The following is a 12,897-nucleotide window of genomic DNA, read 5'->3' on the forward strand; positions in this document are numbered from 1 at the left end:
GCTAATCAAGCGGGCTGCTTTGTCCTGGATGGTGTCGAGCTTCTTGAGTGTTGTTGGAGCTGCACTCATCCAGGCAAGTGGAGAGTATTCCATCACACTCCTGACTTGTGCCTTGTAGATGGTGGAAAGGCTATGGGGAGTCAGGAGGTGCCAGTGCTTACTTCATATTACGAATGTTTACATTGATCATGTTCTGTTTGTGCAAGATTTATATAGCTTAACATAACTGATTATAGAAAAAGAAAGAACCTTCATTTAAATAGTGCCTTTTACGACCTCCGGACATAGTTGCTTGAAAAAGAGGAATATTACAGGATTGTGGAAAGGAAAAAGATGAACTTGCATTGATATAGTGCTTTTCACGTGCTCATAATGTCTCAAAGTGCGTCAAAGCCAATTAAGTCCTTTTGAAGTGTTACTGTTATAATGTAGAGAAGCAATGGGGTAGACAGAAATAAACTATCTGTTCCCCTTAATATCTTGGAAACTTTGATCAAATCACCCCTTAATCTTCTAAATTTCAGGGAATACAACCCGAGTGTGTGTAATCCCTCCTTGTAATTTAACCCTTGGAGTCCAGGTATCATTCTGGTAAATCTACACTGCAATCCCTCCAAGGCCAATATATTCTTCTTAAGCTGTGGTGTCCAGAACTGAACACAGTACTCCCGATGTGAGCTAACTTGGGCTTTGTATAGCTGTTGCATAATTTCTACCCCCTTGAATTCTATTCCTCTAGATATGAAGGCCAGCATTCCATTAGCCTTTTTGATTATTTTCATTACCTATCCATGACATTTTAACAACGATGTACATGGCAAGACACAGATGACAAGGTGGAGCAGTGTCCTTTCACTTCCAGGATTGGATTGATGGGATGCAAGCCTCTCTCACACCATTGTAAAAGCCATAAGTGAAATAAGTTTGGTGCAGGCTCAAGCCAGTTCTAAGTGGATATAGGCCCACAGTAGAAAGCTGCTTTAAAATGCAATAGGGAGGCTTCTTGATATTGGGGTTAAAGTGCATTGCTGTGGGAGTGTAAATGGAGCTTTACTCAGCAACTAACCTTTACGATACACGATCTGGTACTGCTTAATGTTGACACTGGGTTTGACAAATTGGAAAATGTTCATTTTGACAGCACTGATGTATTTCATCGTGATGAATATAAAATTCATCGTGTTTGAATGATGCCATCTGTTATCCAGCCCAAGAGTGTCCCACACTTTGGGCAAGAATATCTTGGGTGGTACAGACCATCAAAGGAGAAGAAAAAAATCACTGGAGAAATGAATATGGGGAGAAAATTAATAGTATCACCTCCAATTTAATTCCAGTAGCAAAATTCTGCTGACCCCTTTAGTGAACCTCCAGAAAGCGCTCAAGTTCTAGAAAAGAACACTTGCATTAAATTGCGATTTTATACTTCTTTATGACATGAACTCTGTTGTTAATATGTTGTGTGTAATTCAGACAAAACGGAGGAAGACTTTGAACCGGGAAGCTGCTGGCCTTATGGGTGGATCGAAGAGTCAGTCTCCACATTCCAAATTCAGCATTAATAAGGTTAAGGATGATAAGGGAACAAAGGAAATCTTTAAGAAGGTAGGATTCCTCTTATTACCAAAGCTTGTATTGCTCTCACAAGCCAGTGTTTCATTAGAGCTGTACAGTGTCATCACTGACACTATGCTATCAAAGCTGTTTATTATCCTCACTCAGTGTTCCTTTAAAGCTGTTTATTATCCTCACTGTTTAGTACCCTGATCGAGCTGTGTACTTCCTTCACTGTTAGTACTCTGTTACAGTTATTTATTGTCTTCACTGTAAGTACCTTGTAAGGGAGTTAGAGCTGCTATTGTTCCCATTGTCCTGATCCTTTTAAAAGATTACAGCTAGTGTCATGTGCAAAGATGCATTATCATTTTTTTTATAACTGAAACTGTCAATTACTATCAGTATTTTTTGGATACTTCCATTCCAAAAGTATCATCACATTAGAAAAGAGTACTAGTTAAAGACTGATGTGGGTTATTTCATAAGCAGAAATGCAATTTTTGATTTCCACACTTTGTGAATTACTGAAATAATGAGGAATGAAACTGCTAACACAACCATAGAATAGAATTCGCTATACATTTCCAATTAATTTTAACGATAATCTGAGTGAGCATTTCAATGTATAGAGCCTTGGGATTTCATGTTTTGAAGGGACTTCCCTACCTAGTGTCTTTGTGGGGTCATTTTAATGGAGAGTGGGATCAGTGTGGCCGGGGTCCATGAAGACATGAAGCCACATGAGTCCCCGGGGGATTTTATCTTCCATGCCTTCATCTGCATGCATTCCATAAGTCTCCCACCCAAACCTGTCGGGAAGCATTAGCTGGCCGGCGAGTGGGAGGGTGATTTCAAGCAGGCAGGATGCCTCCACCAAAAGAATGATCCCCTGCAATAAGGTAAGTGGTTGGGAGGGGAGGTGGGGCAGGGCGGTGGGGTGGAGGCGGGGATGCCAAATTCACCCCCTTCGTTTTTAGGATGGTAAACAACAAAGTGGTTATCCTTGAAACAGATAAATCAGAAGGGTTGAATGTTCATCAGAATGCATCTCTGTGGAGTGAGTATGTGCATCTTGCTGTCTTTAGGTTTACATGTCGATTGACAGTCTACTAAGCCAGGTTGGGTAGATTTTCCAGTCCCAGCACTGGCAGCAGCACCAGAGCAGTGTGAGCTTCTTGTTTGCACAAATTGGGAACAACTGACCTCACCGAATGTTGTACGGTTGATCCTCATTTATTTTTCAAAGTGATCCCCTGACCTGAATTGGGCTTGGTACGGGTAGACTGGTTTGGCAATGGGGGCACAAAATCCATTGCGCTATCAAAAGTGCTGCAGGCCATATTTAAAGAGATGTAGCCAATTAAAAGTTAGTGGTTATATGTGGGTTAGGAAAATGTCCAGCCTTTCCAAAGGGTGTAAGAGGTTTTGAAATGGTTTACTGCTTTTATAAATGCTTTAAGGGTTCTTAAAATATTGTCAGTCTTTCCAAAGAAGTGGCTGGCAAAAATCAGTGGATGGGTAAGTAATATAGCAGTTCAGCACTTGAAGCCCCGTTTGATGGCTGTCAATCAGGCTGGCTTCTGGACAGGGATGCTGTTGAAAAAAAACCACGCATGCTGTGGAGTTCAAACTCCACAGCATTCAGGGGACCAGAACTCCTCCTCCCTGCTTGGAAATCCCGCCCCAGTATGATTGGCAGCTTGTCATGGTCTACATTATCTAGTCTCTTTAGAATCCTAAAAACAACAATCATATCACCTCTCAACCTTCTCTTCCAGTGAGAACATGCCCAATTTACATATTCGCTCTTCAAAATTCAAACCCTCTATCTCCTCAGTCTTTCTGGTTGCTCTCTTCTGTATCCTTTCAGTAGCTACAATATGCTTTTTCTACTGTGGTGACCAGAACTGTACACAATATTCTTGGTGTGATCGCACCAACGATTTATAAAGTGGCATGACTACATCACTATTTCGGCTCAATATTGACCTTTCAATGCATCCCAGCATCTGATTTGCTTTACTCACTCCTACCAAGCATTGTTGCAATTGCTTCAATTTATTGTCAATCAGGACCCCCAGATCTCTCATTTCCACGCACTTTAAAACATTTTTTTACATGCACATTATTTTCTCTCCATTTAAGCAATAGTCCCTTCCTGGATTTTTTGTCGTCACTTTGCATTTCTCTACTTTGAATTTCATCACCCATCTGCCCAATTTACACACAAAATCATTGTACTGTAGGATGCAGTTCGTGAACTTGAGGAGGTAGCACTAGGTGAATCACAGTGTGCAGATGAGGAGGACCAAGAGGTGGTGACAGAAGATGAGCAGGAACCTGATGCCTGGATGGCCATATAGTTGCCATCGGTGACTCCCCCTCCCCGGGGTGGGGCGTGCTTTGGAAATGTAGCAATATTATGACGTTGAGCAGCCATGTCATACTCCTGTTACCATTCAGTGAGAAATGAGCTGATTGATGCATCAATTGCCTGTTTGATGCCCATGTCAGAAGCACATTTGCTGATGTTGCAAATGATCTCTATGCAGAGAAAAGTGAAGGGCATTGGTGGCCTCAATTACTTCCCAGTGGTGCAGGTGCCTCCAGGTGTCTTTGCAGTAGATGGCATAGCACTGCAGCTGGCTCCCTGTTAACCCAGTGGTTGTGGAGGCAGTTACCCTCGGTTGTTGACAAGTAGGTGTGCTGCATCCTGTAGATATGATTGGTGACATAATGGTAGGCCTTGGTGCCTGCTGATCTACCAAATATGCTTTCTTTCATTTTGTACCACTTCAACCATATGGGTACGGTAGTATATTGTTTATGTTAATAGACTCGTAATTCAGAGTCCTGGACTAATAATCCAGATAATGTGAGTTAAAATGTCACTTTGCCAGTTTGAGAATTTGAATTCAGTTTAAAAAATCTGGAAATAAAAAGCTGGTATCTGTAAAAAGTGGCCATGAGGCTGTCAGATTGTCACAAAAACCCAACTGGTTCACTAAAGTCCTGTAGTATCTTTATCTGGTCTGATTTATATGTAACCCTGTCCCATAATGTGCTGGACTCTTAACTGCCCTCTGAAGTGGCCTCGCAAGCCACTCCGTTGTATCAAACTGTTATTAGTGGTTCGAGAAGAAGGCCCACCACCAACTAGAGAGGAGCAATAAATGCCACATCCTGAGAATTATTTTTTAAATATTGGATTTGGGGTGATTTAAAGTTAACTTGATTTGCTGAAGGCCACAGGATGCTGTGGTCTTCCTGTTGCTTCCTGAGCTCCAGTGAAAATTAGTATTTTAGGAGATGCTTTTCTTGTCCTTTTTTTAATGTTTGTGCTGTTCTGCAGAAGTCTTGTAAATGCTTCAATTACAGTTGGCTTTCCACTGATTTTTGCAGCCAGTACTTGGCTATTTTTGTTTCTACATAAACATCACCTACATGTTCTGATAATGAAAAAGTACAAATAAAAATCAGAGAAAAAAAAGTAGAAAAAGGCAAAAAATATCAAAAACCAGCACTAAAAGGCACTGAAAATGTTAAAAATGGAAAAAAGACAAAATGCGCCTGCATTATCAAGAGCTTCATCGCAAACTGAACTTCCCTTTACACTCATTCAGAAGGATGAGGAGATTGCATAGTACAAATCTGTGCTAAATGGATGGGAAATCATGCAAACCCATATTTACATCTATTTGTCTGAATTTCAGTATTAAAATGGAGCTATTGCACTTCAGTCTGGCCTAAAAGTTTTACATTCCACACCGGCAGGACAGACACCTGCTTTATGGAAGGTATTTCATAAAAGCGCCAGGACTGTTATCTTTATCTCAAAGATGGGGCTTTGGATCAAAGGCTACTGATGATACGACCTGCAGAGAGCCAAACCAATAAGAAAATCTTGTTTGGATTTGCATTCAGTTTCAGATTATCTCAATTACATTGGAAGTTGAAGCTAAATCTGAACTTCATTAAAGGTTGTCCCTAGGACAAGATTCAGATTTGGACTTGTTCAGCATATGTGATAGTTAATTGGATAAAACTTTTTTGAGAATGAAGATTCCAGTCTGATTTTTCTGATGGAGCGGCTAATACTAGAAACAAGATCCTGCTGTTGTTTTAGAGGATGAAAAATAATTCTTGGCTCTGGTAGACTAGGGTGTACTAGTTTTGCTTCTTTCTGGGATGTTTTATTCTGATCCAAAAAATTGTATTTCACTTCCTGTTTCCTGGTGAAGTATTTTTTTGTCTTTCTGTAGAACTCAGTAAATGTGAAGTCATTTATCGCAGAACATGAGGCAGAGGTGTCATCTGCAGTTAATGTGGAAGGAGAGGTATGTCTGTTAAAGTAGCGCAACCTGTGTTGAGAGACAGCTATGCATATTATTAGTGCCTCTGAAATTCTACAGGGGTTTTTGTTTGCACATCTTCCTCCTCCAGCCATCTTGCCACTCACTTAAAATCAACATTGTCTATGACCATCCAAGCCCCACGCCGACTTTCTCACCGAGATCTCCTCCCTTCTCTCGTTCCTTAACCTCTGCATGGAGCGATTCCTCATATGAATGCACTGGTTAATGTTGAATCCGTGAATCGTTAGGTAGTGTGTCCTTCAAATAATCGACAGAGACTGCAGAGGAACAATCAACAGGTGTTTACTGGATGAGGGTTGCTCTAAAACTAAAAAGTATAGATCCCTACTCAGGGTTATATACAGGTGTGGTCATTGCCGGTACTACAGTATACAGGAGCTGTAAAAAGTAGTTCTCCCCTTTAAAGGCACATACACTACAATTCCTCCCCTTTTAGATTAACAGTACCATAACATTCATTTAACAATTAACACTTTTAACATGCAACATTAACTGAAAATAGTCCATTTATAAATTCAGTCTTGGGGCGGCTTCCTGATCCTTTCTGGATAGTGCCTTTCCTGAGTGTCTTGCTCTTGGTGCGGAGGCGATTCTGGCCCCCTGTCGTCGGTTGGTTCATCAGCTTCCGATACTACTGTTTCTGGGGTAGATGCTACCTGTATGTCGGGTTCATTACCAGGCACGCGAGACATGGGGTTGACTCGTTCCTGTGACGCTAGGATCTAGTTGACATGGCGTCTCACAATGTTCTCCCCAACATTCACTGTGTACATTAGTGGCCCCTGCCGTGTGCATATCGTTCCTGGTTGCCATTTCTCTGTTCGGTAGTCGCGGGCCAAGACTGGTTGCCCTACATTGAAGCTCCTTGTCGGCTTCTCATTGATGTGCTGGAATTGCTTATTCTCAACATCTCTTCGTACATTTGGTCTGAGCAAATCCAGACGAGATCTCAACCTTTGGTTAAAGAACATCATGGCCGGGGTCTGGTTGGTAACTGCATGTGTCGCATTTCTGTAGGCTTACAGGAAATTGTCCACCTTATGCTGCAGTGGAATGTCGTCATCGCACATGGCCCTTACTGCCTTTTTAAAGGTTTGTACGAACCTCTCAGCCAATCCATTTGTGGCTGGATGATACGGGGCGGATGTGTAATGCCTTACCCCATTCCTTTTCATAAATTTCCGAAACTCTTCGGACACAAACTGTGGTCCGTTATCAGAGCAAATCTGCTCTGGCAAGCCGTTCCTGGCAAATATGGTCCGTAGGACTGCAATCGTTTTCTCCGTGGTGGTGGAGGACATTTTGATCACCTCAAGCCATTTCGAGTGCGCATCCACGGCTATTAAGAACATTGAGTCCATGAATGGACCAGCAAAATCAATATGCACCCGTTGCCATGGAGAGGAGGGCCACTCCCATGGGTGTAGAGGGGCATGTTGTGGTGCATTTTGGACCTTCTGGCATCCTGAGCAGCTCTTGGTCAGGTCCTCGATTTGCTGATTGATCCCCGGCCACCACACATAAGCCCTAGCAAGGCTTTTCATTTTCACCCCTCCCAGATGGTCTTCGTGAAGCTCATTGAGCACACTCTCCCTTAACTTGGGTGGAATTACCACTCGGGATCCACACATCAAGGTCCCCTGGCACACTGACAGCTATTCTCTTCTGGATGAGAATGCTGGCAACAGTGAGTCGCCATGTGTTGGCCATCCCTTCACCGTCAAATCATATACCCGAGACAGTGTCAGGTCATTTTGGGTCTCCTTCTCTATATCCGCGTTAGTTACTGGCAAGCGTTCAATTATAGTCGAATAAAATATTTCGACAGGGTTCACTGCTGGTGCTTCCTCCGCAGTAGGCAGTGGCAGGCGTGATAGCCCATCAGCGTTTCCATGCTGTTTCGTGCCCTTATACTCTATTTCATATTGGTTCGCCCCTAGAAAAAGGGACCATCTTTGTAGCCGTTGCGCAGTCATCACCAGAACGCCCTTCTTTGGATTAAAGATGGAGACAAGTGGCTGGTGGTCAGTCAGCAAGGTGAACTTCTGCCCGTGCAGATAGTGGTTGAACTTTTTGACTCCCCACACTAGGCTGAGGGCCTCCCTGTCAATCTGGGCGTAGTTACGCTCGGTTGAGGTTAGTGACCGAGACGCAAAGGCTACTGGCCTCTCCAAGCTGTCCGGGAATTTGTGCAACATCACCGCTCCAATACCATAGGGTGATGCATCACACGCCAACCGAATTGGTAGTGCTGGGTTGAAATGAGCCAACACCTCTTTTGATGTGATCAATTCTTTGCACTTCTGGAAAGCTCGTTTACATTCGTCATTCCACTTCCAAGGTACCCCCATTTGCAGTAGGGTGTTCAGTGGGTGTAGTAACGTAGACAAATTCGGCAAGAACTTATGGTAGTAGTTCACCAGCCCGAGGAACGACCTCAGTTGTGACACATTTTCCGGTGCTGGAGCCTTGACTACTGCCTCAATCTTTTCAGGGGACCTATGTAACCCCTCTTCATCAATAACGTGGCTACAATACGAGATCTGCTTCTGGAAAAACTCGCATTTGTGGCGATTAGCTCGGAGCCCATATTCCTTCAATCTAGTGAGCACCTGCTCCAGGTTGGCGAGGTGATCACTGTCATTTTCGCCCGTGACCAGGATGTCGTCCAAATAACACTGGGTCCCTGGAATCCCTTGCAGGACTTGATCCATTGCCCTTTGCCAAATAGCCGGAGCTGATGCTACCCCGAACACCAGCCGGTAGTATTGGTAGAGACCTTTGTGAGTGTTGATCGTGAGGTACTGTTTTGAGGCTTCTTCTACCTCCATTTGCAGGTACGCCTGGGCCAGATCAATCTTAGTGAAGCGTTTTCCTCCAGATAGCGAGGCGAAAATATCTTCAATCCTCGGAAGCGGATATTGTACCGTGTGAAGGACTGGGTTCACTGTCACCTTACAGTCCCCACAGATGCGAATCTTCTTTGGTTCCCCAGGCGTATTACTCAACGACCTCTTCATTACAGGAACGATGGGTGTAGCCCACTCGCTCCAGTCCACTTTGGACAGTACTCCAGAACGTTCCAAACCTTCCAGCTCTGCTTCGACGGCTGGGCGGATCGCATAAGGCACCGGTCTGGCCTTAAAAAAAAAAACTTTGGGCTTGCATTTTCCTCTATTTTGATCGTCGCTGTTATGCCTTTTAGTGTTCCGAGTCCCTCCTGGAACACTTCTTGTGCGTCAGTTAGCATTTTTGACAGTCGTCCAGGTGTGACATCATCATCCTTTTTGGCATCTACCGTCAGTGCTTGTATGGCATGCCAATCTGACTGTGTATCTTCCGGATCCATTCATGTCCTAGTAGTGGTGGTCCTCCGTCTGGCAATACATATAGGTCCATTTTTGGTGTTTCCTTGCCGTTGTATATCACGTTCACCCTTATTTTTCCTTTGGGGTAGACTTTTTGCCCCGTGTACGTCTTCAAGATAATCTCTGTATCTCTCAAGGGTATACGTGAGAATAGCCGCTTGTAGTCCCTTTGGTTTATGACTGTTAGGGCTGATCCTGTGTCCAATTCCATTTTCACTTGGACTCCGTCTATCTTGAGCGTGACCCAGATAGTTTGGTGATCCTCCATTTTGGTTACATTATGTAGTTTCAGACAACCAGCTCCTTGCTTCCGGAGTCTGTATCACTTTTCTGTTCGTCTGAACTACTCTCCGTCACCTTACATACCTTTTTGTACTTCTCCTGTGGAGGTTTCTTGCTGCTGGTTTTCTTTCCCGACCTGCAGACTCTTGCTATGTGTCCTACTTTTCCACACTGTCTGCACACTTGGTCCTTGAACCAACAATCCTTATGGTTGTGTGTTGTTCTGCCGCAGCGATAACACTTCACTGCTCCATATGACATTCCATTTGTGCCATATTCTTGTGGTCTCCGTTGTATCTCTGCAACGCCCCGTGCGGCTGCTTCGTGTGATACTGCCATGTTGAAAGCCTTGTCCAGCGTAAGATCCTTTTCTGATAGAAGCCGTTTCTGGGTTCCTTCACTTTGAAGCCCACACACAAACTTGTCCCCTAAACTATCTGCTAGTCCCGTTCCAAACTGGCAGTGTTTCGATAGCTTGCGCAGTTCTGTTAAATACTCAGCATTACTTTCGCCTTTATGCTGGTTCCTTTTGTGAAACTTTAATCTTTCTGCTATCAGCAGCGGTGTGGGGTTTAAGTGGTCCTGTAGGATTGCCACTGCTTTCAAAATCCTTTTCCACTGGCTTCTCTGGGGTGACTAGGTTTCGCAGTAAGCCGTACGTTTTTGCACCCATGGAATTCAACAATACCAGTGCTTTCCTGGCATCTGGCACTTCATTCGCTTTGCAGTACACCTCTATGCGTTCTACATATGTCGCCCAATCTTCAACTTCATTGTCGAACGCTGTGACCCTGCCACTCTTCTGCATCCCTGGGTGTGGTTAGACTGGCTAAAAATGGCATCTCCCGCGCTCTCCCTTCTCCGCTGGCTCAAAATGGCGTCTCCCGCGCTCTCCCTTCTTCTCCGCTGGCTCAAAATGGCGTCTCCCGCGCTCTCCCTTCTTCTCCGCTGCGGCCCAAATGGCGTCTCCCGCGCTTCCCTTTCTTCTCCGCTGCGGCCCAAATGGCGTCTCCCGCGCTTTCTTTTCTTCCCCCGCGGACGCTGCTCAGCCCTTGAACACCGGCCGCGCTCTGCGCGTTTTCCTGCGAGCTTCTCTTGTTGACACCGCTCAGTCTTCAACCCCGGCTGCGCCCTGCGCGCTTCACCCTCTCTCGTTGATGCCGCTCGGTCTTCAACCCCGGCTGCGCCCTGTGCGCTTTACCCTCTCTCTTACCCGTCGACGCTGCTTGGCCTTTTTCTGTGCCGTCGGTCGGCTCCCGCCGCCGCTGTCCGGGAAGGGTCTTCGCCGTACCTGCTGACAGCCCGCTGCGCTGGATCATCACGGCTGGAGAACCAAGCCCAGCTCTCCACAGCCTCCTCTGCCTGCTCAAGTCCTCTCAGGATGGTCGACGCCCGCACTGATGGAATCGGCCTTCTTCTGCAGAGTTGCAGGTAGGTTCGAATCACCTCGTCGCCAATGTTGAATCCGTGAATCTTTAGGTAGTGTGTTCTTCAAATAATCGACAGAGACTGCAGAGGAGCAATCAACAGGTGTTTACTGGATGAGGGTTGCTCTAAAACTAAAAAGTACAGATCCCTACTCAGGGTTATATACAGGTGTGGTCACTGCCGGTACTACAGTATACAGGAGCTGTAAAAAGTAGTTCTCCCCTTAAAGGCACATACACTACAGTTAAAGCATTAGAGGAGGTTACAGAGATGAGGGTAGTCATGCAGGTATTTAAACAAAAGGGTGAAATATGAGGAGTTGAGGGACTGAGAGCCAGTGTAGGATCAATGAGACGAGGGTGATGAGCGAGTGGAATGGTCCAGGATGGGATACGGACAGCAGAATTTTGGATGAGCTGCAATTTATAAAGGGTGGAAGATGGAAGGACGGCCAGGAAAGTATTGGAGTAATTCTTTCTGGAGATGACAAGAATGAGGATTTCAGTGGCATTTTGGCTGACGTAGGGGTGGAGGCAAATTATGTTACAAAGGTGGAAGTAGGCAGTCTTTGTGATGGAGATGATATGGGGTTGGAAACTCAGCTCAGAGTTGAACAGGAACCCAACATTGTCAACAGCCTGGTGTAGCCTGAGTTAATGGCCAGGAGGGGAATGGAGTCAGTGGTGAGGGTACAGAGTTTGTGCCAGGGGGTCAAGGGCAATAGCTTTGGTCTTCCCAAAGTTAACTGGAAGAAATTACAGCTCATATGAGACTGGATGTTGGATAAGTAACCTGATGCCATGGAGGCAGTAAAGGGGTAGAGCTGGGTGTCATCAGCGTACAAGTGGATGTCTGAGGATCTTGTTGCCAACGGCCAGCATGCAAATGAGGAAGAGGAGGGTGCTAAGGATCGATCCTTGGAGGACTCTGGAGTGACAGTGGTGTGGAAATAGAAAGGCAATCCATTGTTAAAAATGCTCTGCTTATAATTGGATATGTAAGAGTGAAACGAAGTAAGGGTATTCCTATGGAGCTGGACAATGGAAACATAGAAACATAGAAGATAGGAGCAGGAGTAGGCCATTCAGCCCCTCGAGCCTGTTCTGCCATTTAATGAGATCATGGCTAACCATCCAAATTCAGTACCCTGTCCCTGCTTTCTCCCCATATCCCTTGATCCCTTTAGCCTTAAGAAATATATCTAACTCCTTCTTGAATATATTTAAAGAATTGGCCTCAACTGTCTTCTGTGGTAGAGAATTCCACAGGTTCACCACTCTCTGGGTGAAGAAATTCCTCCTCATCTCTGTCCTAAATGGCTTATCCCTTATCCTTAGACTGTGACCCCCCTGATTCTGGACTCCCCCCGCCATCGGGAACATTCTTCCTGCATCTAGTCTGTCTAGTCCTGTTAGAATTTTATAAGTTTCAATGAGATCCCCTCTCATTCTTCTAAACTCCAGTGAATATAAGCCCAATCGACCGAATCTCTCCTCATACGTCATTCCTGCCATCCCAGGTATCAGTCTGGTGAATCTTCGCTGCACTCCCTCCATGGCAAGAACATCCTTCCTCCGATAAGGCGACCAAAACTGCACACAATACTCAAGGTGTGGTCTCACCAAGGCCCTGTACAACTGCAGCAAGATATCCTTGCTCCTGTACTCGAATCCTCTCGCTATGAAGGCCAACATACCATTTGCCTTCTTAACCGCCTGCTGCACCTGCATGCTTACCTTCAGCGACTGGTGCACAAGGACACCCAGGTCTCGTTGCACTTCCCCTTTTCCCAATTTATTGCCGTATGGAGGAGGAGAGGCATTGGAAGAGGATGGTGTGATTGACCATGTGAAAGGTTGCAGAAAGGTCGAGGAGGAAGAGGAGTG

At 45.1% G+C, this 12,897-nt stretch overlaps 1 protein-coding gene across 7 annotated transcripts in view; it reads left to right on the forward strand.

The window, feature by feature from the left end:
- The window catches only part of cfap70 (cilia and flagella associated protein 70), a 122,527-nt gene that overhangs the window by 39,625 nt on the left and 70,005 nt on the right, over positions 1 to 12,897 (forward strand). For 6 of the 7 annotated variants that reach the window (XM_086000702.1, XM_086000705.1, XM_086000708.1 and 3 more), the window contains exons 11-12: positions 1,474 to 1,605; positions 5,820 to 5,894. In XM_086000702.1, coding sequence (XP_085856828.1) covers positions 1,474 to 1,605; positions 5,820 to 5,894 — 207 coding nt within the window. The remainder of the gene's footprint in view (positions 1 to 1,473; positions 1,606 to 5,819; positions 5,895 to 12,897) is intronic. The other variant, XM_086000704.1, reaches the window with a different exon arrangement.

Source organism: Somniosus microcephalus, chromosome 11 (assembly GCF_052327205.1).
Source record: "Somniosus microcephalus isolate GS21.2 chromosome 11, FLI_Smic_1.0, whole genome shotgun sequence".
Taxonomy (NCBI): domain Eukaryota; kingdom Metazoa; phylum Chordata; class Chondrichthyes; order Squaliformes; family Somniosidae; genus Somniosus; species Somniosus microcephalus.